A 27,475-nucleotide genomic window follows, 5' to 3' on the forward strand; every position below is an offset into this window, starting at 1 on the left:
TCCCAGGCTGGAGTGCAGTGGCTACTCACAGGCACAGTCATAGCTCACTGTAGCCTCAAACTTGTGGGCTCAAGTGATCCTCCTCCCTCAGTCTGTCAAGTAACTGGGACTAGAGGCATGCACCCCCCACACCCTAATACTTTTTGTGAGAATTTTTTTCTCCAGGAGGGCTTCTTTATCTCTGTAATCCCTGGAGACTAAGTTAAGGATCGTTGATTTAGGGAAAATATGGATTTGACATTTAGGGCTAATGTTTGTTCTAGAAACGAGTTATCCTCTCTGTTTCTGGTATTCTCCCTCTTACTGAGATTGAGTTAACTAGAGCTCCTCCCCACCTATGTTGAAGGGAAAGTCTCTGACACCCCAATCAACTACCATCTCTGAAATTCCATTGTTATCATCTACTGGCTTCAATTGCTCTTCCTATTGTGTGGGAAGGACAGGGAGACGGGACATAGAGCTGCCTTCCTCATATGTGTCTCAGTCTTGGGCCTTGCCCCTTCCCCTAGTCATTCTGTGACCACTCTTCACATGAACGGTTACGTCATTCATACTCTCATTTCAAACCAGCTTTAGAGGCTACTTTTTTCTTTCCTTGTCAAATGAAACTGTTATTTATTGTTAATACAAACTAATAGAGGGTAGTAGTACAGATAAAACCAAGTAGATTTTTTATATCGTCAATATTGTTTCCATTTCTAAGGGCATAATAGCTGATCATTTAGAAGTATCACTTGTGGTGGATTGGGAGTTGATTGTATGATCAAAATGATGTGCAATATATTCATGTTTTCCATATTGTCTTTTTTAAAATTAAAAAGTCATGTGCTTTAAAATTTATTTTTATTTAGACCTCTACCTCATTTCCGAAATGGAAAATTGTATTTTAAACCCATTGGAGATCCAGTCTTTGCTCGCGACTTGTTAACATTTCCAGATAATATAGAACATTGTGAAACAGGTAAAAGACATTATGGTGACTTTACTTTTGTACAGATGTTAAATTTGTGGTACAAATCTATAAATTACTGATAATGAAAATTTATATTCTTATTTTGCTCATCAGTCATAGTTTTATCAATATTTTTTAGAGTACAAATAAAATTAGAACGAATACTAGCACTCTTTCAAAGAAAGGCTTGCAATGTGCATTATATTTTAATATGACCAAGGGAAATATCATAATTTTCAAAATTCATTTATTGACTTTTTTAGTATTTGGTATGCTGTTAGGAGACACCATTATTTTGGATAATCTGGATGCGGCCAATCATTATAGAAAAGAGGTATGTATTTGATTTCTTTTTAAATTTGTAGACTTCAGTTTTAATGTATATCATGTCCATTTGATGATACATATACAAATGACTAAGTAGCCTTTTCAAAACCAATTTAAATTCTGCAAATTGATAAGCAACTTAAAAATAGGCAAAATGTAGGAATGAATGGACCAGGATGCAAATTTAAATAGATGTGTTTTGGGGCTACGAAATTGTGTAAGACTCAAAACAGTGTCTGTTAGGATTGGAAAAAAGTACTGTCAGGTAATCTTGGTGTAAAATGTAATTTGCTGTAGCCCTTTGTATTGGTTTTCTAGGGCAGCCATTAACTGATGTGAATAATAGAAATATTACTGTCCCACAACAGACTGGGTCGCTTAAATAATAGAAATTTATTGTATCACAGTTCTGGAAGCTGGAGATCCAAATTCACAATTTCAGGAGGGTTGGTTACTTCTAAAGACTGTGAATGAAGGATCTGTTCCAGACCCCTCCCTGACTTGTAGATGAGGACTCTCTTCACCCTGTCTCTTCACATCTGTGTGTGACTATGTTCAAATTTCCCCCTTGTTGTAAGGATACCAGTCATATTGGATTAGGGCCCACTGCAGTGACCTCATATTAACTTGATTATCTCAATAAAGACCCCATCTCCAAATGATGTCACATTCTGAGGGACTGGGGGTTATGGACTTTAACATGGATTTGTTGGGGCTGGTCCCAAACAAAGGTAATGAGTTATCTCAATTGATTGTTTACAGTCAGCTACAGATCTAACTCTTTGTTTTATTCTTTCCTCCCCTTCTCACTAGTCTACTTGACTGGTCTTGTAAAAAGTAAATAAATAAAAGATTATGGTGGAGCACAGTTTAGCCCATAGCGCCTTTGGAGGGTAGTTTGGTAAAATAAATATTTCAGTTATTTACTGCTGCTATATATATAACACTCTAAATTGTAAGTTTAAACAACAACATATTAGTCCTCATGCTCTCTGAGGAGGCATGTGGAAGTCCCTGATTTGCAGCTTTTGCCAATTTCTATGGTGTAAGTACTTGTATCATGGATGATTTCCAGCAGTCTGTATGAAGTCCTTCATGCCTATATGAATGTGGTGTTCAGGAGACCTGGCTTTCGTGACCCAGTACAAGCTGGTTCCAGCATATCACTAGGCACAGTGCACTGAGGGTTATACGATGAATTAGACAAACCAGATAGCCATTGGAAACTCCAGCTGAGATTAGCTAAAATGCTATTTCAGATATGTATCTTAATGAACTGGCAAGAAAGTAAGGATTCTAAGTGGAAGTGGGAACCTGGAGAGAGAAACAGAACACTAATGCCAGATTTTTGCAGTGAGAACGTTTGCCAGACTAATTGAACTTAAGCATTGATTTTTCACTCCCTCGAGGGGCTTAAGGGTAGGAGACAAAACCCGGGCTCTAAACAACATGGGGAATCTGATAACTGGGGACACCCCCCTCTGTGGGGGGAAACCTTAGTATAAGGGTAAACAAACCTTTAAACCTGCCACTTTCATCTCAACTCCAGCTGCTTCAGGGAACTACCAGAAAATTCTCTCTCTTGAACTTTGGCAGTAAGCGGAAAAGTAAAAAAGTTAAATATTTTTCTAGAGAATTCATCAACGTAACAATTGACTGTAATATCTATTTTGCAACCTGTATTCATACTACTTGGATGTTCTGAAAACCTTCAAGGTAAACATTTGGTTTCATGTGCTAGACTAGTCGTATCCTTAGATATCTGATTGAAGCAAACACAAATGTTTTCTGGAGGAATTTCACCATTGTTTTTGAATGGAAATAATTTCCATATTGAAAATGAGAGCAAATATTTTTAAAGTGTTAATATTTGATTAATATAGTTTAAAAAATGAAAGTGTTGAAAATGAGAAAGGAACAAGTTAAATTGAAAAATATCTATATTAATTGTTAATTAATATAGTTCAAAAAATGAAAGTGTTGAAAATGAGAAAAGAATAAGTCAACTTGAAAAAATCAAATAGAGCTTCTAAAAATCAAAAGATGTAATAGAAATTAAATACTAACTGAGCAGGTTTAACATCTTAAGAATTTGTGAATTAAAAAGAGGGTCAGAAAAAAATATTCAGACTGCAACCCAGAGAGAAAGAGAAAATGGAATGTAAGACAAAGAAGTTGAAGAGACATGGAGGGTAGAATGAGAGAGCATCTAACCAAAATTTAATCAGAGTATCGAGAGGAGAGCGTTTATAAAAGGATTATAGGCAATATTTGAAGAACTAATGGCTGAAAATATCTTAAAACTGATGAAAGATACCAATACTAGTTTTGCAAAAATGTTATAGCACACATGTGACAAAAGAATAGAATTTGTTCTTCATAATTGATAATAGCACATATTGATTTCCTTGCTTCCAGGTTTCTAAATGAAGTCATATATAACTTTGCCAATCAAATATTATTTTAAAACTCTTCTAAGAAAAAGCTCTTATGACATTCCTTGGTAACATTGTTGGGTTTCAGAGTTGTAATATTGTTCATTCCAGAATTTGCAGAATTTGCAAACACTGTCATGACTTTTTTTGTCCTAATAGTGTACTTAGTGAGGTAGAATCGAGGTTGAGGGAGAATTGAGAAACTGTCTGTGAAAGTAGTATTTCCAGAATCATTATAAAAGGAGAGCCAAACTGTCTGTCCTTCTACCATAACTCTTCCCTCATATTGCTTCTTAACAAGAGAATAGAAAATCTATGCATTTTAGTGTATTTATTTAAGATCATATTAGGCTGAGCATGATGGCTCATGCCTGTAATCTCAGCAGTTTGAGAGGCCAAGGCAGGAATATCACTTGAAGGCAAGAGTTTGAGACCAGCCTGGGCAACATAGTGAGACACCAACTCTACAAAGTTAAAAAAAAAAAAGTAACCAGGCATGGTGGCCTACACCTATAGTCCCAGTTATTCAGGTGGCTCAGTTGGGATAATTGCTTGAGCCCAAAAGTTGGAAGCTGTAGTGAGCCATGGTCATGCCACTGCACTCCAGCCTGGGCAACTGAGCGAGACCACAGCTCAAAAAAAAAAAAAAAAAAAAAAAAAGGATATTAAATCCTTACAAACATTGATTGCCTGAATCTTGATAAGTGGATAGCACATGAAGCCAGTTTGTATTTTTGTTGTTGTTGTTCACCACTAGAAAACATATAAAACCAAACCAAAACTAAGAAATTAAGTTGTGGTTATTTCTTGTAAAAATAAATGATTTTTGAATTTGTAAATACTGGCTTTACCAAAGAATTCACCACAGGATTTCTTCAAATAATCATCATAATTACATTTATTTTATATTGTATTTATATAATTCAGAGACTATTTAGCCCCAATATTAGATTGGACTACGTTTTTATACTTGTTAAAAATTACAATGTTCTTCTTCATTCATTAATGTATGTATGCTATTTCATTGTATGGATGTGCCATAATTTACTTGTATAACTTGTTGAGACCTGTAAGTTTACTACTTTTCATTATTGAAACAATATTTCCGTATACACTTTTACTATTTTTTCCTGATTAGATTCTTAGAAGTAGAATTGCTGAATCATACAGAATGTTAAACTTTTAAACACTTGTCCCATTTCCTTTGAGAAGGGCTGTCCCAGGGTATATCAGTACAAGAAGGCCCTTTTTCCATAGCCCCCCACCAAAGGTGTGTGTGTGTGTGTGTGTGTGTTTTAACATATTGAGTAGTAAAAATATCTTATTTGAATTCCACGTCTCTGGTTACCAATGAAGTTTAACTTTTATTTTTTAATATTTTCTGAACCTTTTTTGCAAGAACATTCTTCTAGATCATGACATACTAAATCCAGTGTTTTTCTTTTATTCTGACTTCTCTGAAGAATTTCTTTCTTTTTTTCTGAGACAGAGTCTCCTGTTGCCCAGGCTGGAGTACAGTGGTGCGATCTCAGCTCACTGCAACCTCTGCCTCCCGGATTCAAGCCTCCTGCCTCAGCCTCCTGAGTAGCTGGGATTACAGGCGCATGCCACCATGCCCAGCTAATTTTTGTGTTTTTAGTAGAGATGGGGTTTCAACATGTTGGTCAGGCTGGTCTCGAACTCCTGACCTCGTGATCTGCCTGCCTCGGCCTCCCAAAGTGCTGGGATTACAGGTGTGAGCCACCACACCTGACATAATAATTTAATTCTTAATTAACCCTTCATCTTTTCCCATCCATGACTTCAGTTTTTCTACATTATTTCAGTTCCCCTAACTCTCAAATTATCACCTCTTTTATCTTCCCATACCTAAAACCATAGTATTATCTTTGGAAGAGTCAGTCTGGTGCTTTCCAGTCTGTGTTTTCTTCAATGTAATATTCTCCTTTTGCTATCCTTTGGTCATCTAAAAAACTTAAATCTAACAGAGGAAACTGGGTTGGTGATGCTACCTTGATACTTAACTGCCATGGGTTCCAACACAGAAAACTCTCTGGCCCGTCCTCTTCCTTCCACTTATCAATCCATCATTTACTTTTTTCACTTGCGTTGTCACTGTTCTAGTTTAGGCTGACATTTGAAAAATTGTCTAATTCATCTCTCTGCCTCTGGATTTTTCCCTCTAGTTTATCTTACATATTGCTAGTTACTAATTTTTTGAAAATACTACCGTGATCCTGTCATTTCTAATCTCAGAAACTTTGATTTCTCCTTTTTTGGAGCAGTTGAAATAAGTTGCTCACTACTTACTATTCACTTATTTACAATAGGTTGTTAAAATTACACACTGTCCTACACTGCTGACCAGAGATGGAGATCGAATTCGAAGTAATGGAAAGTTTGGGGGCCTTCAGAATAAAGCTCCTCCAATGGATAAACTTCGGGGAATGGTATTTGGAGCTCCAGTACCAAAACAGTGTCTGATCTTAGGGGAACAAATAGGTAAGTTGAGTAAGTACTTAAATAGCAATTTCTAATTTAATTTTACTCTTTTATTTTTCTAAGAGCCTATGTTTTGAGAATCTAACATGAAAAATTAACAAATGTAAGTAAGTAACAAATGTAAGAAAGATGTTTTTGTCTACTACGTTCAGCTTTTTTATATCAGGTAGTTTAGAGTTATGTAAATAGTAGCTTTATCCTTTGTATTTTCATTCTTATATGTAGTGCATGCCTGTGTTCCCAGCTACTCGGGAGGCTAAGACGAGTGTCGCTTGAGCCCAGGAATTTGAGGCCAGCCTGGGCAACATAGCAAGACTCCATGTCTTTTTTTTTTTTGAGACGGAGTCTCGCTCTGTCGCCCAGGCTGGAGTGCATCTCTTAAAAAAAAAAAAAAAAAAAAAAGAATAAATTTCTGTCGTTATTGAATAAGTCAGTATTTTATTACATAATCATAATACTTATTTCTATCTTGAAATTTGTAACTATCTAGAACAATTAAGGCTTATTAGAATGTGTATGACGTGATCTCCCGCCCCTTTTTCCCTTCCACAGGCTGTGTCCCTTTGCATCTAATTAGCCAATATAATTGTCTCTGCACATCTGTGCTCTGAAGTGTGTATACTTACCAGGAAGTCTCCTTACCATCCCTTACCTTAGAGCCTATTTGCTCTTAATTTATATAATTAATTCCGATACACTCAACTCTACTTTCCCAACACAGAGCAGTTTGTTGTTAACTTTCTTTTAATTGAAAAAGACATATAACATAAAATTTACCATCTTAACCATTTTTAAGAGTACAGTTTGGCCGGGCTTGATGGCTCACGCCTGTAATCCCAGCACTTTGGGAGGCCGAGGCAGGCGGATCACGAGGTCAACAGATCGAGCCCATCCTGGCTAACACAGTGAAACCCTGTCTCTACTAAAAATACAAAAAAAAAAAAAAAAAAAAAAAAATTAGCTGGGCGTGGTGGCACGCACCTGTAGTCCCAGCTACTTGGGAGACTGAGGTAGGAGAATCATTTGAACCCAGGAGGCGGAGGTTGCAGTGAGCTGAGATTGCACCACTGCACTCCAGCCTGGGCAACAGAGACTCTGTCTCAAAAAAAAAAAAGTATAGTTCATTGGTGTTAAGTGCATTCACATTGTTGTTCATTTTGTCTCCAGAACTGTTTTCAGTATGCACAGTTGAAACTTTGTATAAACTCTCCATTGTCCATTCCCTGACAACCATTATACTTCTTTCTGTCTCTCTGAATATGACTTCTAGATACTTCATATAAGTAGAATCATACTTATATGTCCTTTTGTGACTGGCTAATTTCACTTGGCATAGTGTCCTCAAGGTCTGTCCATGCTGTAATAAGTGTTAGAATGTCCTTCCTTTGTAAGACTGAATAATACATATTTCATTGTATGTATTTGCAACGTTTTATTTACTTTTACTTTTTTCTTCTTATTTTTTATTTTTATTTTTTTTGAGATAGAGTCTCACTCTGTCACCTAGGCTGGAGTGCAGTGGCACAATCTCAGCTCACTGCAACCTCAGCCTCCCGGGATCAAGCAATGCTTGTACCTCAGCCACCTGAGTTGCTGGGATTACAGACATGCGCCACCACACCTGGCAAATTTTTGTGTCTTTAGTAGAGATGGGGTTTGAACTCCTGGCCTCAAGTGATCCACCTTCCTTGGCCTCCCGAAGTGCTGGAATTACAGGCATGAGGCACCGTGCCTGGCCACTTTACTTTTTATTAAAGTAAAATACACATAGAAAAATGTGCATATTTCGTGAACATTCAGCTTCATGGATCTTCACAACGTGAACACTGCACTTGTATTAAAAAATAGAACATCAGGCTGGGCTTGGTGGCTCACACCTGTAATGCCAGCACTTTGGGAGGCCAAGGCAGGTGGATCGCCTGAGGTCAGGAGTTCAAGACTAGCCTGGCCAACATGGTAAAACCCCATCTTTACTAAAAATACAAAAATTAGCTGGGTGTGGTGGTGGGTGCCTGTTGTCCCGACTACTTGTGAAGCTCGGGGAGGACCGTCACTTGAGCCTAGGAGGCAGAGGTTGCAGTGAGCCAAGATTGTGCCATTGCACTCCAGTCTGGGTGACGAGCAAAACAACATATAAAAAAAAGAAAAAGAGACACCAGTACTGTAGAAGATTTCTTTTTGGCTCCTCCACTCCCTACCACCACTCCATACTCAAAGGATAACAACTTTCTTGACTTATAGTAGCATAGATTAATTTTGCCCATTTTAGTACTTTATATACTTGTTATTGTACAGTGCATACTTTTTTATATGTCTAGTTTTGTTCATTCAACACTATGCATGTAGTTCATTTTCATTGCAGGATAATACTTCATTGTGTGAATGAAATGTACAATTTATTTATTCTACTGTTGAGGAATTTGAGCAGTGTCTTAGTCTGTTTTGTGTTGCTATAAAGGAATACCTGAAGCTGGGTGATTTATAAAGAAAAAGATAATTTGGCATACAGTTCTTCTGGCTGAAAAGTTCAAGATTGGGCATCTGCATCTGATGAGGGCGTCAGGCTGCTTCCTATCACAGTAGATGAAGAGGAGCTGGCATGTGCAAAGATCACATCTCAAGAAAGGAAGCAAAAGGGAAGGGGAGGGAAGGTGCCAGGCTCTTTAAACAACCAGCTTTTAGGAACAGAGCAAGAATTCACTCACTCCCAAGGGATGGCACTAATCTATTTATGAGGGATCTGCCTTCATGACCCCAACATTAGGCCTCACCTCCCAACACCACCATACCAGGGATCAAATTTCAACATGAGCTTTGGTGGAGACAAACCAACCGTAGCAGGTAATTTCCATTTGGGGCTATCAGTTCAGCCTCAGAAATTTTTTAATTAGTAGTTGAGAAAGGTGGTGGGAAGAGGAGTCATAGTTCTGTTTATGACATCAGTGGACACATACAGTCTCTACAATGAGTGAATATCTAAAGAAACTGATAAGAAATCAGAGAAAACATTTTAATCAAGGTCAGTGAATTAATGTAAAAGGCCTAGACTCTATACCTAAGCATTTTATGGCAGTAGTTCCCAAAACCAGAAATAAATTACCCGTGGAACTTAAAAAATACACAGATGTCATATTTAATAGTTGCTTAGCTTTCTTGACAAATATATTCAAAGATAGATACACTCCCACATACAGACTAATGATTCATTGATAAGAACTCAAAGGAGACCATTTAAGGTTACTAATAAAGTACTTTTGGTTATAAGCAATAGCAGCCATGCATGACTACTTTAAGCCAAACAGGAATCTACTGGAAGGAAACTGGAAGAAATCACAGATTTAAAGGAGATGGAAACAGCCAAGACAAAGTCAAAGATGACTCTAGGACAGTCAGCAGCCTTGAGCTCCATATACCTTCACCCTGAAGTTTTAATATAACTTAACTCCCACCAGTCCTAGGAGAGAGAAATGCCCACCGCCTTCCAGGTCAGCCAGACTTAGTAAGGATCAAATAAAGCAGTTTTGGAGACCCTCCCCTGGGTATCATGGAATCATTCTCAGAGCAAAAGCAATTTTGAGGAAGGCCATCACCATAAAAATTGTCAACTGCTAGCACAGTTATAAGCAAAGTATTTGTTTTCTAAATAATTTGCCTATACATTGTCTTGCATGATTAGTATAAGAACAAATCAGAGCATAAGAAGAAAAAAAATTACTGGACATTTACATATTATAAAATATTATTACATTGCAGACACCCTGTTAAGGCTGTCACATGAATGATCTTATTTACTGCTGTTACCTTCATTTTATAGATGAAGAAGTTGAGGTTCACAAAGGTTAGATAGCTTTCTCATGTTTAGAACAGTGTGTATATTCGTTAGCACATTGAAAAAAGTAGAAAGAAATATACTTTTAATTCTGGGTTATATAATTGAGATAATTTTCTCCATTATCCCTTTCTATATATTTTTCCAGACTTGCCTCAGTGAGCATTGTGTCACTTTTACAATCAGAAAAATTTTCTCATTGTTTTTAATATTCATTTATTTTATTTTATCTTTATTTTACTTTTTGAGACAGAGTCTTGCTCTGTTGCCCAAGGTGGAGTGCAGTGGCTTGATCTAATTGCAATCTCCACCTTCCAGGTTCAAGTAATTCTTGTGCTTCAGCCTCCCGAGTAGCTGGGATTACAGGTGCACGCCTCCATACCCAGCTAATTTTTATATTTTTGTAGAGATGGGGTTTCACCATGTTGGCCGGGCTGGTCTCGAACTCCTGCCCTCAAGTGATCTGCCCACTTCGGCCTCCCAAAGTGCTAGGATTACAATGTGAGCCACCTCCCCCGGCCAAATTAATATTCTGTTAATGCATAATTGATCTTCTAGGAAACATGCCTAAACAATCCTAACTACAGGCAAGGCATTGTTTTATTCAAATGAATATCACAGCTTTGTTTTTTTTTGTTTGTTTGTTTTTTGAGACAGGGTCTCACTTTGTTGCCCAGGCTGGAGTGCAGTGGCACGATCATGGCTCACCATAGCCTTCTAACTTCCCGGGATCAGGTGATCCTCCCACCTTAGCCTTTCAAATAGCTGGTACTACAGGCTTGTGCCACCACACTGGCTAATTTTTTTGTATTATTGTTATTTTTTTTTTTTTTTGTAGACATGGGGTTTTGCCATGTTGCCTAGCTGGTCTCAAACTCCTGGGCCCAGGTGATCTGCCTGCCTTGGCCTCCCAGAGTGCTAGGGATTACAGGTGTAAGCCACTCTGCCTGGCTACAGCCTTGTTTTTCAAGTAAAACATAGAAATGTTAAATCCTTTAATTGAATTTGTAATCTGGAGAATGTCTATGTCAAGGTTAAGTGGAAGGTGAATAAAAATACAAATATCACACGTTAAAAATTAAACTTTTAAACCTGTGGAATGAAAAGAAAAAAGTAAGAGAGTAGACTGTTTTTTTTTCCCCACCATTTCTTGTTTCCTACACAGACTTAGGATGTTTCAACTTAACATTTTTCAACTTCACAATAGTGTGAAACCAATACACATTCAGTATGCTTCTCAACTTATGATGGGGCTGTGTCTGGATAAACTCTTAATAAATTGAGAATATCATAAGTTGGAAGTACACTCTCTTTTACAGTATTTTCAAGTCATGATGGGTTTATTGGGACATAACTTCATCGTAAGTTGAGGAGCATCTATATTATTTCAATTTTCTGTAGAGATCTTGGAAATAGAAATACTTTTAAAATGCAAAGGAAATAACTAAGGACACTGTAGAAGCCAGAATGTAGACAGAAGAGAGAAAGAGATGTTAATAATAATTCAGGCTGGGTGTGGTGGCTCACGTCTGTAACCCCGACACTTTGGGAGGCCGAGGCGGGCGGATCACGAGGTCAGGAGATTGAGACCAGCCTGGCCAACATGGTGAAACCCTGTCTCTACTAAAAATAAAAAAAATTAGCTGGGCGTGGTGGCACGTGCCTGTAGTCCCAGCTATTCAGGAGGCTGAGGCCGGAGAATTGCTTAAACCCAGGAGGCGGAGCTTGCAGTGAGCCGAGATCGTGCCACTGCACTCCATCCTGGGCGACAGAGCAAGACTTTGTCTCAAAAATAAGTAAATAAATAAACAACTCGAGAAGAAAAGCATCTTATCATAATCAATAAGTAATTGCAGAAGTCCCCCCTTCCCTGCAGTTTTGCTTTCTACAAATTCAATTACCCGAAGTCAATGACAGTCCAAAATAGGTGAGTGCAGTACAGTAAGATACTTTGAGAGGGAAAGATCACATTCATATAGCTTTATTACAGTATATTTTTATTGTTTTATTGTTGTTAATCTACTATGCCTAATTTATAAATTAAAATTTATCATAGGCTGGCATGTATAGGACAAAACAGTACAGGCCGGACACAGTGGCTCACTCCTGTAATCCCAGCACTCTGGGAGGCCAAGGTGGGTGGATCACCTGAGGTCAGGAATTCAAGACCAGCCTGGCCAAAATAGTGAAACCCCATCTCTACTAAAAATACAAAAAATTAGCTGGGCATAGTGGCACACACCTGTAATCCCAGTTACTTGGGAGGCTGAGACAAGAGAATTGCCTGAACCCAGGAAGCAGAGGTTGCAGTAAGCCAAGATTGCACCACTGCACTCCTGCCTGGGCAACGGAGCGAGATTCCATCTCAAAAAACAAAATACCACAGTACAGGTAGAAGAAAATAATTCAAATGTCCCTAGCATAAAGAAAAAATATTAAGATGAGGGATATCCCAATTACCTTTATTTTATCTTGACACATTATATAAAGTATCAGAATATCACATGTGCCCTGAAAATGTGTACATCTGTCATATATCAATTTTAGAAATGAAAAAGTCATGAGAATGGGAAAGGAAATAAAATGGTAACTATTTGTAGATTGTATAACAGTATACCTATAAAACCCAAGGTAATCAAAGATGAAAATTAAAAGAATTTATTAAAGGAGAAAGTTATAAAATTAGCATACAAAAATAATAGCATTCATATAATCTTACAGTAAGCAGTTAGAAGATATAATGGGAGAGGAAAAAAGTCATATACAAGAACAAAAAGAATAAGTTTTAAAAGGTGTTTCTTCAGCTAAACATGTTGATCCTTAAATACAAAGAAAAATAAATATGAATGAATACCTAAGAACAGAGACTTCTGCTTCTCACCAAGATGGAATAACTTACATCAAACAAACCAAAGGAAAAAAACCACTGAGGCCAGGCACAGTGGCTCACGCCTATAATCTCAGCACTTTGGGAGACCAAGATGGGCGGATTGCTTGAGACCAGCCTGGGCAATACAGTGACACCTCATCTCTACAGAAAATAAAATAATTAGTTGGGCCTGGTGGCTCGTTCCTTTAGTCCCACTTTTTTGGGAGGCTGAGGTTGCTGTGAGCCGTGATTGTGCTACTGCATTCCAGCCTGGGTGGCAGAGTGACGCTCTGTCTCAAAAAAACAAAGCACTGAGCAAAATATGTGAAAGAATAGTTTTCAAGACTTTGGATATCAAGCAGTGAAGAATGGTGATTCCTGAGAAATAGGAATCAACTGAAGTAGCCCTGTGGTTGCTTCAGCTTACTGCCTAGAGGGATTTTCCAGACTATGTAAAACAGACAAGGGGAACCCAGGAAGAAGCTCAGTAGTCTCAAAGTTGAGAAGAACAGGCTGGGAGTCCAGGAAGGTCAAGACAACTATAGTTCACAGACAGGTTACTGGGAAGGCAAGAGCTGCCTTAGAGAGCGAGCAAGCTCTGGAAGTGCAGTGGGTCTCCCTTCAGTATCCAGCTTAGTACTAATTAGTGCATGAATGTGAGAAGACCGCCCAAGGCCAGAAAGAAACACCCTGAAGATGAAACAGTAGTTTAATTTTATAATAAATCACTTCCAAAATATTTATTGAATTGAATTGTAAAATCTGAAACTGTACTTACTGAGAGCTACTATATTCCCAAATATTTCCCGTTATTTGCTCCTTTAAACTTTACCAACAAAGTACAAAAAGAGTTCATAGAGTTAAAAATATTTCTTTACAAATAAAATTTGCTTTTAAAAAAACAGCAGTACTGTCATGTGCTGCATAAGGCTGTCAAAAACAGACTGTATGTAAGACAGTGGTCCCATAAGATTATAATGGAGTTGATTACCTTTTCTATGTTTAGATACACAAATGCTTACCATTGTGTTATAGTTACCTACAGTATTTAGTACTGTCACATGCTGTACAGGTTTGTAGTCTTGGAGCAATGGGCTATACCATATACCCTAGGAGCATTGTAGGCTCTACATACCATGTAGGTTTGTGTAAGTACACTCTGTTGTGTTCACTCAGTGACGAAATAACCTAATGAAACATTGCTCAGAGCATATCCCCATCATTAAGCAACACATGACTGCACAGGGTTCAGTAGTATCCACTGGGGGTTTCAGACATCCACTGAGGGTCTTGGAACATGTCCCATGAGGAAAAGGAGGGACTACTGTAATACATAGTTTGTAATCATGACATCATCAAAAGTATTATGTTCATATTCTTCAAAATATTATATATCTGACCAGGTTAGACATTACTTATACTTTATTGCTTTCATACTTGATTTATTATAATAGTAAGCTGTCAATATTTCAGTCAATTATTATGGTTTTTTAAATAAAGCTCTTCTTAATATTTTTATGAATAGTGACGAAGATTAGTTAAGCACTCTGGCTTTCAGGGAAAGGTTGTTTTGTTTTGTTATGGGAATAGAGCAGTGTGATAATCTCTCATGGACCTGTCACCTAGCTTTGATTATTAAAACATAGCCAGTCTTGTTTCATTTATACCCACCCTGTCACAGCTTGCCTCTATCCTCCTTCCTGGATGGGTTATTTGAAGCAAGTCAAAGCAGAGGTTCTGGTGTATTTTTTTCTTGTAGTTTTTCCCAGTCATAAGTGCTTATCAGCTTTTTGCCAATAAGTTTCTTAGAATTATGTGGAGCACAAAGTTTGAAGAGCACTAAATATTATTTAGGAAAGTCTACCTATGCATCTAACTGCATAAATCCTTCAGTGGTGACAAAGTTGCTTCAGACTTCTGTTAACTCATGTTTGGGCAGTCCTTACACACTTACCTGATAACAGCCTTTCAGATATACTTTCAATCCTTTTTTGTTGTTTCTAGTAGCTTCACATAGTCATTTTCCTGGACATGTTGAAATAACCTATCTTAATATTGTGACTCATTTACATACAAAATAAGTATTATTTTATGTACATAGAAAACATTGCTTGAGGCCAGGCACGGTGGCTCATGCCTATAATCCCAGCACTTTGGGAGGCTGAGGCGGGCAGATCACAAGGTCAGGAGATCAAGACCATCCTGGCTAACACAGTGAAACCCTGTCTGTACTAAAAATACAAAAAAATCAGCCGGGTGTGGTGGCGGGCGCCTGTAGTCCCAGCCACCTGGGAGACTGAGGCAGGAGAATGGTGTGAACCCGGGAGGTGGAGCTTGCAGTGAGCCAAGATCCCGCCACTGCACTCCAGCCTGGGTGACAGAGCGAGACTCTGTCTCAAAAAAAAAAAAAAGAAAAGAAAACATTGCTTTAATGTGGAATTAGAAATCAGACCAGAATAAAGTTCTCAATAAAGTGTAAGGAACATAAGGGTCTTATCGTCACTCAGTTTCACATATAGAATTTGTATTTAAATATGAATATATTCACAAGCACACACAGATGTGTATGTGTAATTTGGTCACTCATTCTAAGTGTAGATTTCTAGAATATTGGGTAGATTTCTTTTTAAAACACTACTCTTGACCCTTAAAGTATAGAATATCTTATGTTATACCTAATGTACTCTGTACTCTTAAATAATTTCTACCACAGTTTTACTTATAAACTACTTATATATGTTTAAGTATTTGAATGTTTATATGTCCATTTCCATGGATATTGATCATCTTGGTGTGGGACTAGAGTCTTATCCAGATGCTAAATGTTTTAGGTTTTGCAAGCCAACTGGCAAAATCAAGGATGATGTTACGAATATATGTATATAACTATTTAAAATGTAACCATTTTAAACCGGATAGGCTAGTGGCTCACTCCTGTAATCCCAGCACTTCGGGAGCCCAAGATGGTTGGATCGCTTAAGCCCAGGAGTTCAAGACCAGCCTGGACTCAAGCAGTCCACTCACCTTGGCCTCCCAAAGGTCGAACAGCATAGTGAAACTCCTTCTCTACAAAAATTAGATAGCTGTGCTGGCCAATTTGCCTGTAATCCGAGCTATTCACGAGGCTAAGATGGGAGAATCACCTGAGCCCAGTAAGTTGAGGCTGCAGTGAGCAGTGATTGTGTCACTGCACTCCATTCTGGGCGACAGAGTGAGACCGTATCTCAAAAAACAAAAACAAAAAACTGAATAAACCATTCTTGGCCAATGAGTGGTAGTTTACTAACCCTTAGCCTAGAGTATAGTCACTATTTAATACTTAGTGTCTAGTAAATCATGGAGACAGGCGATAATCTCAAACCTGAATAGTGTAATACTTTTTTGGAATTTCAAAATTTATTTTTATGGCAAAAAGAACACTTGATCATTGTGGAAAAAAATTGGAACATACAGGCAAGCATCATGAATTTTTAAAAGAACTCATAATTCCCAAACCTACAGATGAAACATTATTAATAATTTATTGTATCACCTTCCAGCCTTTTGTCTATACATGTGGGAGTATATATAGTTTAAAATAAGTTGGGTTATTCTAACAATGTTGTTTTATAGTCCTTTTCTATATACTATTCTATGGTGGAAATTTTCCCAGGTCATTAATTTGAATAATGTAATACATTTTTAGACAAAGTAATTTAAGGAAAGTTAAGTTTTTTGAAAGTGAAGTATTTTTCTGAGGGTGTTTTTAAAAGATTCTGTTTTGTTTTTTTTTGTTGTTTTTTGGGTTTTTTTTTTTGAGACGGAGTCTCGCTCTGTCACCCAGGCTGGAGTGCAGTGGTGCGATCTCAGCTCACTGCAAGCTCCGCCTCCAGGGTTCACGCCATTCTCCTGCCTCAGCCTCCCAAGTGGCTGGGACTACAGGCGCCCACCACCATGCCTGGCTAATTTTGTTTTTGTATTTTTAGTAGAGACGGGGTTTCACCGTGTTAGCCAGGATGGTCTTTATCTCCTGACCTCGTGATCCACCCGCCTTGGCCTCACAAAGTGCTGGGATTACAGGCGTGAACTACCATGCCCGGCCTAAAAATTTTGTGTTTAAAAATAATAGCCATGGTTTTTGGAAGCAATTATTTTCTTTTTTTACAGTACAAAAAATAAGAAGAATTAATGAGTTGCATCGCTGTCAAGTTTGAACCACAGCATGCTCACTGTCGGTTACACTTACACATCTTTTTATTAGAAACCCTGTTACTCATCAGTTTTCGTTTGGGAAATAGTGATTTCTAACAATACAGTATTTAACGTATTTGCCTTCCCCCTGCAAAATTTGTCCACATGGAATTATATTGAATACTGAATATCGGACAAGATATAAACATTGGCTTGAGAGAGAGTGATCCAGTAAAAAACAGAGCACTTTTATATAGAGAACTCTTCCCTGACACAGAAGTAAACTTAAGTCAAACAAAGAAAATTAAATTTAACAATTTTGTGCTGGGATCTTAACTATGCTTTTTTATTTCATTTGTTTATGTTGAATGTTTTATGGCTTTAAAAGTAGATCTCCTATGTTACCATAACACAAATCCCAGTGTTGCTCATTTTTTCCCCTAAAACGTGAGTTTGGTTTAATAGCAGTAATTTAATCAAATGCATTTGGTTTCTTTACAGATCTTCTTCAGCAGTATCGTTCTGCTGTGTGCAAACTAGACAGTGTGAATAACGATCTTAACAGTCAATTAGAGTACCTTCGCACTCCGGATATGAGGAAGAAAAAGCAAGAACTTGATGAACATGAGAAAAATCTCAAACTGATAGAGGAAAAACTAGGTAAGTCTTTGCTTTTTGTTAACTTCTACTTTCTTTGTATGGAGATAAATATTTATGATGAGAGAGAATCCAACTGTAAGAAAAAAGAATGCAAATGATTCAGAACTTAACAAAAACTCTTAACCTCCAAGTCCTATCTGATAAATGGTTAAAAACTATTCTTTCACCAGAAGTAATAAGAGGCATTCTCAGTATTCTTTCTTAATTCTGTTTCTATAAATTATGACGTATTCATGTTTGCATTTCTGTCATATAATTCCATTGTTTTTATTGTAAAGTTAACTTTCTACATTTTCCATCTTCACAGGTATGACTCCCATACGTAAGTGTAATGACTCATTGCGTCATTCACCAAAGGTTGAGATGACAGATTGTCCAATTCCTCCTAAAAGAATGAGACGAGAAGCTACAAGACAAAATAGGTGAGTTTGTTTGACCTGATAATTATGCTTGGTTAGTTTACCAAAGTTCTTGGGTCCCATGATAGCTTTGTTTTTTTTGAGATGAAGTCTTGCTCTGTTGCCCAGGCTAGAGTGCAGTGGCACAATCTTGGTTCACTGCAACCTCTGCCTCCTAGGCCCAAGGGATTCTTGTGCCTCAGCCTCCCGAGTAGCTGGCATTACAGGCATGCACCACCATGCTCAGCTAATTTTTTGTATTTTTTTGTAGAGATGGGGTTTCACTGTGTTGGCCAGGCTAGTCTCAAACTCCTGACCTCAAGCAATCTGCCCCTCTTGGCCTCCCAAAGTGCTGGGATTACAGGCGTGAGCCACTGCACCTGACTGGGTCATCATACTTTAAAAACAGTATGAGTTCATGTCTAATTCTTCCTTTGAGCCAGAATTAATATTTTAATTTTTTTAAAAAAGTAATAATGAAGATAAAACTTAAGCATTATATTATCTTAGGATACTCAATCTTCTAAATAACTTGTGCTAATTATTTAGAAATATTTATATCTTATTTTTATGTTAAAAGTGATTGTTAAGAGTCAAATTGCTTGTCTATTGTTTGGCTCATTGCATTCAGAGGATCAGTAACTTAAAACTTAATAGGTAGAGAATATGCAAAACCATTTGTAAATCACTTATTTTAAAATTGCTTATAATTTTTGGTTTGGAGAATTAGGTGCCATTTAGATCACCAAAAAACCAACACAGCCATTTCCACCCTAACTTCATAGTAAGAAAACTGTCCCTTTTAGATTAAATGTTAGTAAAGTCATCCCACAGAAGAATATCATGGTACTGGTGTTTCTCTTTTATTATTTCAAAAGGTTTAATTGTAGACTCTACCTGAATATGTTTTCTCATATCAACTGTAGAGGAATTCCCTTGAAACTGTGGTGTTTGGAATTGTCATTCTTTGCCATATTCATCTGCATATTCTACATTTATTCAGTAAAGATTTGAAATCTCACTCTGTGTTGTATGTTGCTGGGTGAATAAAACTGACGTGGTTCTTGCCTCCGTTGGAATTCTGTAATTCTATGCGGTAGAGGGACAATTTAAAAAGTAAATTTTTTTCTATTTATAAGGAATGAAAAAGGCCGGGTACAGTGGCTCATGCCTATAATCCCAGTACTTTGGGAGGCCGAGGCAGGTGGATCACCTGAGGTCAGGAGTTGGAGACCAGCTTGGCCAAGATGGCAAAACCCTGTCTCTACTAAAAATACAAAAATTAGCCGGTCATGGTGGCGCACGCCTGTGATCCCAGCTACTCGGGAGGCTGAGGCAGGAGAATTGCTTGAACCCAAGAGGCAGAGGTTGCAGTGAGCCGAGATCGCACCATTGCACTCCAGTCTGGGCAACAAGAGCATAACTCCGTCTCAAAAAAAAAAAAAAAAAAAAAAGAAAATAGGGAATGAAAAAATGATGAAGTAATAGAAAATAATAGGGAAACAATATCAGTTGTCTGGAGAGGTGCATTGAAACAGAGAACTGAAGGATGGGGAGGAACCAGCCATATAGGGATTGGTTTCAGTCAGAGGTTGGGAAGGAGGCATGATGCTCTAAGAAAACAGGTGTGGTATGTTTGAGGAACTGAAAAGATGTTAGCGGCTAAGGCATGGTATGGTATGCAAGAAGGAGAGGGCCAAACTGTTGTCAGACATAGAGGCAGAGGCCAGATTATGAAACTCCTCCCTCATCATGTTGCAAAAAAAAATCTATTTTAAGTTCATTGATATCTCTTGAGTATCACACATGTAGGCATGTGAATGATGTGTTCATGGGCATGAGGTGTATACAGGCTATTAAGCTGATCATTCAAAGTGTGTTGGGGCAGTTTAGCATCAGAAAGACTCTTTGCAGTGGATTTAGACATATAACTTTTAGAAATTATGAGTTCAAAATGACGCAAAAATCCCTTGTTGGTCATCATTGCTGGTTGGTAGGGCACCTGCTTGTGACTGTGACAATTTATATATTCATATAGAAAAGATATGTGTATGAACTATCCTTGCAGGTTACCAAATAGTTACAGAAAGATCTTCTTTGTAAAAGTTATTCTTTGTAGAAAGTTCTTATATTGGTTAAATAATATGGTGTCTGGGATATACTCTAAAATACTCCAGGAAAATAAAGTGGCAGAGGATATCAAAATAAGACTTGGCCAAATGTTTTCATTACTAAAGCTTGAAATAGGAAATTCACTGTATTATTCCCTCTGCTTTTATGTAGGTTTGCCATAATTTTTTAAAGAAGTATTTTATGAACAGTGGGATTATTTTTTTAAGAGACCAGAACCCACTTCCCACTAAGGAAATTCCTCAAGGTGCAGTTCTAGGCTAAGATGTAAGGTACATGTTTTTGTGCCACAGTCTCAGCACTAAATTTGCCCTAGACCTTCCAGTTACTACAGCACTACTATGGACATTGATTTGGAATTTGTTAATTAACATTTTTTAGCAATTCAGAGGGAGTTTATGTTTTAGTTTATAATATTGTTAGTAGTATAATGATCATCGGTCATATGTGTATATATATCAGATGGTATAGATTTACAGTGTTGTACTATACGTGAGTCACATATAATTTTAAATTCTCTAGAAGCCATATAAAAAGGAAAAAAGGAACAGTGAGATTAATTTTAATAATAGATATTATTGAACCCAATATCCAAAATATTTCTACATGTAAACAACGTTAAAAATGATTAATGAGCTATTTTACATTTTTTTTTTAAATACCAAGTCTTCACAATTCAGAATACAGCAAATCTCAATTTAATTGACTAGCTACATTGCAAGTACTCTGGAGCCACACACATGGCTGGTGGCTACCGTTATGGACAGCACAGGTATAGAAAGAGCTGATGATCATAAAATCTTGTATCCTATGCATCCTTACCCCTATTCCATCCTTCAGAGGCAACCCTTGTTTTGACTGTTAATTTTTAGTTACTCTGTTGTTGCCTCCACTTTTAAAAGTTACATTATTATGACTATGTAAATATTGTTCAGGCAAATATTGTACTAGGCAAACTTGTATGCTAGAATTACATTTCCTTCTCTATACGGGTCTAATGTCATGACTCTTACCTAGGCCACCAGTTAGTGCTCCAAACATCAGGCTCAAATAAATCTTCCTTACTCTGTTATTCTTAAAATCACATGAAGTGTTACTCCAATTGTTACTAAGACTCTTTCTTGCTGTTAATTTTTCTGGAGTTTTTAATTGCCACCTTTTTTTTTCTTTCCCTATGTATCTTAATCACATCTTCTTCCTCCTGTACCAGTGACTAGTAACTGTGCAGGCCTCCTATAAATCTGCCATCCTGGGTCTTCCTTAGTTACTCTCTTGGATTATATCCATTATTTATTGGATTCCATGGCTTTCTCTGTCTTATAAATTACTTAGAAAAAGTGTGTAGAAAGATAACTTGGAGCCCTTCCATGTCCGAAAATGTCTTCATTTTGCGTTCACATTTGATTGAGGTTTTCTGGGGATAACAGGATAGAAACAAGGCTAGAATATACTAGAGGCGAAGGGATTGGGAAATAGTCTAGAAATAATAGGAGACAGTCTGCCTGATTTAGCCCCAGAAACACTTTGGACTCAGAGTCAGTTAGAACAAAAGAGTGAGAAGTCCAGCAACTTTCCCTGTTTGGGAGTCCTGTCTCCCAAACAGAGAGAGTGGCAAATAAAAAGGACGGAACAGGATGGAAAAGGAAAGGAAGCCACAGCCTAGAATGTACCAGATTTTCAACCCAAACTTTGAAAGCTTTGTTTCCTTGTCACCAGGCATGAAAAGATGCCACTACAAAGTTAGATGACAATGGAAATGAATTAAGTGTTGGTATATTGGCTTTTGGTAGTTGCTGACACACTAGGACCTAATGCTGGCCTGTGGGAACCAAAAGGCTGATAATTGGCTCTACACCTGCACATTTATCTGTTTTGATTTTAATTCAACAATTTTTACTTATTTATTTTGTAGAGATGGGGTCTTGCTATGTTGACCAGGCTGGTCTCAAACTCCTGGGCTTAAGCTACTCTCCTGCTGCGGCCTCCCAAAGTACTGGGATTACAGGCCTGAGTCACCATGCTCAGCCCAACATCCACATGTTTAAAGCAAAATCTGTGGACCCATGACGTTGCTTTGCCCCATCCTGGTTATAGTTACCATCAAGTCCCACTCGGAGAAGAGACTTGATGGTAAAACAGTTCTATTTTTATAGTAGTAGAAGAAATTCCAGCTAGCAACATAATCCTCTTCTTAAATGTAATTGTACAGCTAACAGTCATCACGCATATGAGGGTAGCCAGCAACGTGAGAGACAAAACCAACCTGAAGGACAATTTAGTAAAGAGACTAGACCTCTTTTATAAAATTATAATTACTATGTAGCAGAAAGGAGCCAGGACAAGAATGAATAAACAGATTGCAAATATTATTGCTGAAATAAAAATGTTCAATAGGAGGACTAAAGTCAAAAAAAAAACTTCCCAAATACAAAAAGAGAAGACATAGAGAACCAATTCAGACTATTAGTAATCTAGAAAGAAGAAAATGGAGAAGGAAATGCTATCATGTGGAAGAGAATTTCCTAGGGATGAATAAAATTCATTGAATGCCCAGCAACAGTGACTGACAAAATACTAAGATACTTCATAGTAATACTGTATCATATCAAGGAGAGAGAGAAAGAATGTCAGTGTTCTTAGAGAGCCAAAGAACTATATTTTCAGTGCAGCCTTTAGCACATGGGGAGACACACACACACAAAGCTATCGTTTGTTTAGCTTTGTGATGGCAGTATTAGAAGTTTAGGTTGAAAATTTGGTGTATTCTGGACTGTGACTTTCTCCCCTTTGTATCCTGATTATATTCAGGAAATTTGTTAAAATCACTATTAGGGATTTTCCCATCCTCAGTCTTTTCCTATTCTGTATAAATCTTTAATAAATCTCACACTCTAAAAAGGTCAGAGCATTTGAAATAAAAATCTTAACAGTATTGAATATTGGTATATTTCATCCATACAATCAGGAACAAATTTAATAATAGGAAAGGAAACAGGTACATTATATGTGTTTCTGTATATTTATGTTTATGTTTTAATTTACATATGTATACTGAATATATATTTGTTAGTGCTTACAGATCACATACTATGTTTCATCAACTTTTAAGGTTTCATTAACTATAAAAATGTCATTTTATGAAACATTAAAGAAAAATATTGCAAATTAACTCATGACCTTATAAAGTACGTCTGGATTTCAGAGATGTTAAATGTGAAAAAATATCTTAGAATTCATTAAATATGCTTAGCAATATATGATACTATGCAGTAGATGCCATTGTTTTCTTGAATAGAGGCTTCAGTTTTCTAAATCATTTTCCACTTATAAAGATTAAAAATTAGTTCTGTTAAAAATATGTGTCTTCTATTTGGAGATGGCAGTTCAGGGAACTATTAGAAAATATTTATATATACCTGAATTTTTAAAATCTGTAGCTATATATGTCAAGGTGCTCTCTGTGTTCATCTCTACATGAATGAGATTATGAATATTAAATGTTTTATTTTGCTTGTCTTTGTTACTTTTCTGTAATAAGAATTATAATTCCTGTTTTTAAAATAATAAGTTTATTTAAGGAAAAAGGGGTAAAAGCAAAAATCTGCAGAATTTGGGTCTGAGATAATACCATTTCAAAGCACTGTGATACAAATTACTTATATATGTTATATACTGTGTGTGTGTGTTAACTACCTTTATTTGGGGGCTTGTTTTGCATACATGTGAAGGAAATGATTGTATATAAGGATTTAATTAAATCTGTTTATACCAAGAATTATATTTAAGAGAATATGGTTTCATTGGATATTTAAGCATCCAGGTGTGATGAGGGAGTTCAGGGAAAGGAAACCTTTGGTACATAAAACTTTTTTTTCTTTCCTCTTTGACCAGGATTATAACCAAAACAGATGTGTGAGAGGTGACAGAGAGAAGAGGCCATTGGTCTCAATAAGAATGCCCTGCTTTCTGCATCTCTGTTTCAGAAGACCAAGAGGGTGACTTACCAGACTGAGTATTTCTGGGGACAATACAAGTACCTGGGCATGAATTTCCATTTCGATTCAGATGGGACTGGAAACAACCATTCAATTTTATGAATCTTACTGGACATTATGGATTTACTGGAATTATTCCAGACATTATGCCCTTTGGTTGTCACTACCTTGCAAATGTGTAAGAGGAAAATGCGCTAATGTGGCAGTGACTGTAAAACTGGCACATGGCATTTATTAATCCTTAAGAAAAGTATATGTACTATTTTTCAGTATAAATATAATGAACATGTTAGAACTATTTCTTGAAAACCTTTTTATTACTTTTGCATGAATTTATTTAACAAAGATGTTTTGTCTTTTGTGTAAGGGAGGTTCTAGAGGCTAGATATTTAATTGTAAATATGTGAGGAAACTCAATGCAGAATTCAGGATAAAAATTTTAAAAGCACAGGTATTTGGGAATTGAAATGTTAAGATACCCAGAACAACATTAAATTGATGAGTGAACTTGTGAGAGTGGTAGCATTTCAAATTTCAAAAGACTTATCCTGTATATATATATATGTATATATATATATAAAATATTCAGCAGCACCAAGTTTTATAACTATTGTTTGTTTGACTTTATTAATACTAGAATATGTAGTCTCAGCCTTAATTTTACATTTACATTATTTTGTAATTTTTTTATTACTATTTTTAAGGGGTTAAAGAGAACATACATTCTCACATTAATGTACTTTCTGGTAGAAAGTTGCTGCAAAAACATTTGAAATGTATATTAACCTAATGTATGTCATATGTATGTCTTTGTGTAAGTTCAAGACTATTGATCTGTGAAGTTATTTTGTAAGGACATACATTTGGTAAGTTTGTGTCCCAGGAAATGTATGTGTTTTTAAACCCTTTCTAAATATGCAGGCCATTAATAAATAAGATTGTTTCTTCCCTACTGAATAGATGTTTTTCTTTTTTAAAATTGGAAGCTTCGTAAAAGTTATCTTGTTAAAAAACTGTGATGATGTTAACCTATCTTTATAATTGGAAATTATTTAAACAACTGTTTGTTGTTACAGAGGAAACAAAATGGTAATTATAGAATTAGCTGTAGGGAAGATTGGCTCCCATAGTACTACAGGTTGAGTATCCCTTATTCAAAATGGCTGGGACCTGAAGTGTTTCGGATTTTGTTTTTTTGTGGGGTTTTTTTATTATTATTTTGGAATATTTGCATTATATTTACCAATTTGGCATCCCTAATCCAAAAATCTTTCATTAGAAATTGGAAATGCTTCAAGGAGCATTTCCCTTGTGTGTCATATCTGCGCTCAAATGTTTTGAATTTTGGAACATTTCTTGTTTCTGATTTTTAGATTAGGGATACTCACCCCGTACCAATATTTGGAGTCCTTAGACATTAGATTATATGAAAATGATTGATAGGTAAGAAAGGTTAAAGAGAAATGACTTTTTAGGAACTAGACTTGAAAGTATAATTAATATGTGGAACTAGTTTGCTTTTATAATTCATTGTATCAAGAAGGAGTCATGTTTTAAATCCAAGGCATTGAGACTATCTAGAAGCAAAAAAATTGGTTTTAAAAATTCTTTTTATTAGAAGCGTGTTTAAAAACATGTCTTTTTTTTTCCCTTGAGCGACAGTGGCCTCACTACCTTGCCCAGGCTAGTCTTGAACTCCTGGGTTCAAGCAATCTTCCTGCCTTGGCCCCCCAAGTAGCAGGGATTACAGACATGCACCAACATGCCAATTTTTATTGCTTAAAATGGTGAATTCTATGGATATTATCTAGCACCAAGCCCATATCTGTACATTTTTGTTCATTTTATAATACTGGAAAGAATGTTCTATCAGTAAAATAAGGTTTTAAGTATGAATATACGTTTTTGTGGAGTTCTTCTACCCTGTAAAAATTAACTTTGTGGTTCCCAGTAATTACAGTAAAAATTTTTTCTATATTTTCACAATTGGATTTATCTAAGGATATTTCTCAGCATATTAAGGAATCCTTTTCTACATTTGAGCAAATACTGAGGTTCATATTGTACCAAATAACAATAAATTGCTTTTGTGTTGAATATGTAACATGTAAGAACAATTGAAATTTTCTTCTAAGATTTAATACTAGTCTTTTAGTATAAAGGAATGTAACTGGAGAAAAAAATTAATGCTATAGCCATTTATCCTGTGTTATGTGTTATATAATCTGAAATTTGTCACAATGTTACAATCAGGAAGTTTTTTTTCTGGTTTCTTCTTCCAAAGGAAAATAATAGCCTACTTGTATTTTGAAGTAACTGAAATAAAACTCTCTCCAAGCCTTTTTGCACATTATGTTCATCAGGTTTCATGCGTACATTTGGCCAGGCCTATGGTAAAAATAGGCTCAATTTACTTAACATTTTAATAGAGTTTTTGGTATAAGATTCTTTATAGAGACTAAAATTTGTTGCATATATAACATTCAGATTATTTTAAGTGAAATTGGCTCCTATTGTTAAATATTAGTGCTAAAAAAAGTTCAGTCTTCTAAACTGTCTATACTTTGGCTTTATGACTTGATTACTTTATAGTCATTATGAAATTGATGGGGTTAATTCCATTGTATTTTTAGTATAGAATTTTCAAATAATACATTTTAGTAAAAAACTTGAATGTTTAATTTTCATACCGTGAAACTGGTGAAAAATATTAAAAGCAACCATTTAAAACCTCTGGAAATGGTCCTGAGGACAAATGGCAATTAATTAAGAAACATCTATTCAAGAACATTTACAAAAATTCAGTAAGGAAGATGAGAATCTGTGGTAGTTTGAACCAAGACTGACTACTCACTTCCACCTCCAAGCTCAGCAAGCAGACTAATGCAGCCAAAAACGCTGGGTTCCTTATCCCACCATCTCCCAGCCAGAAGTTTTTTTCCCAAAAGGAGCGAGACTGTAGTGATTCTTGTCCTGCCTTCAACTGCCTTTTGCTAGCACTAAGTCCTGGGTCAGTGTGGCCAAGAGGTGAGAGCTGTCTTCTCCCCACCAGGCCACAAAACCTTGAACACGTGCTGAGATTGCTGGGGCCTTGATAACCCTCTGGCTCGTGAAGTAGGGTTCTACCCCAGGAAAAGCAAGCCAAGAGGATCTCAGGCTACTGCCCCCTTCCATTGCACTCAGCTTCTAGAGCTAGAATGCCAGCTCA

The 27,475-nt window shown here is 36.6% G+C and overlaps 1 protein-coding gene across 3 annotated transcripts in view; it reads left to right on the forward strand.

The window, feature by feature from the left end:
- SMCHD1 (structural maintenance of chromosomes flexible hinge domain containing 1) overlaps nt 1-26,620 on the forward strand; it is a 155,671-nt gene extending 129,051 nt beyond the window's left edge. For 2 of the 3 annotated variants that reach the window (XM_055237021.2, XM_063640809.1), the window contains 6 exons: nt 852-961; nt 1,216-1,286; nt 6,045-6,216; nt 17,586-17,744; nt 18,052-18,166; nt 24,164-26,620. In XM_055237021.2, the coding sequence (XP_055092996.1) occupies nt 852-961; nt 1,216-1,286; nt 6,045-6,216; nt 17,586-17,744; nt 18,052-18,166; nt 24,164-24,188 (652 nt within the window). In that variant the 3' untranslated portion in view covers nt 24,189-26,620. Of the gene's footprint in view, nt 1-851; nt 962-1,215; nt 1,290-6,044; nt 6,217-17,585; nt 17,745-18,051; nt 18,167-24,163 lie in introns of those variants that run through there. The other variant, XR_008650063.2, reaches the window with a different exon arrangement.
- Nucleotides 26,621-27,475: the final 855 nt, after the last annotated feature.

Source organism: Symphalangus syndactylus, chromosome 1 (genome assembly GCF_028878055.3).
Source record: "Symphalangus syndactylus isolate Jambi chromosome 1, NHGRI_mSymSyn1-v2.1_pri, whole genome shotgun sequence".
NCBI classification, from domain to species: Eukaryota; Metazoa; Chordata; class Mammalia; order Primates; family Hylobatidae; genus Symphalangus; species Symphalangus syndactylus.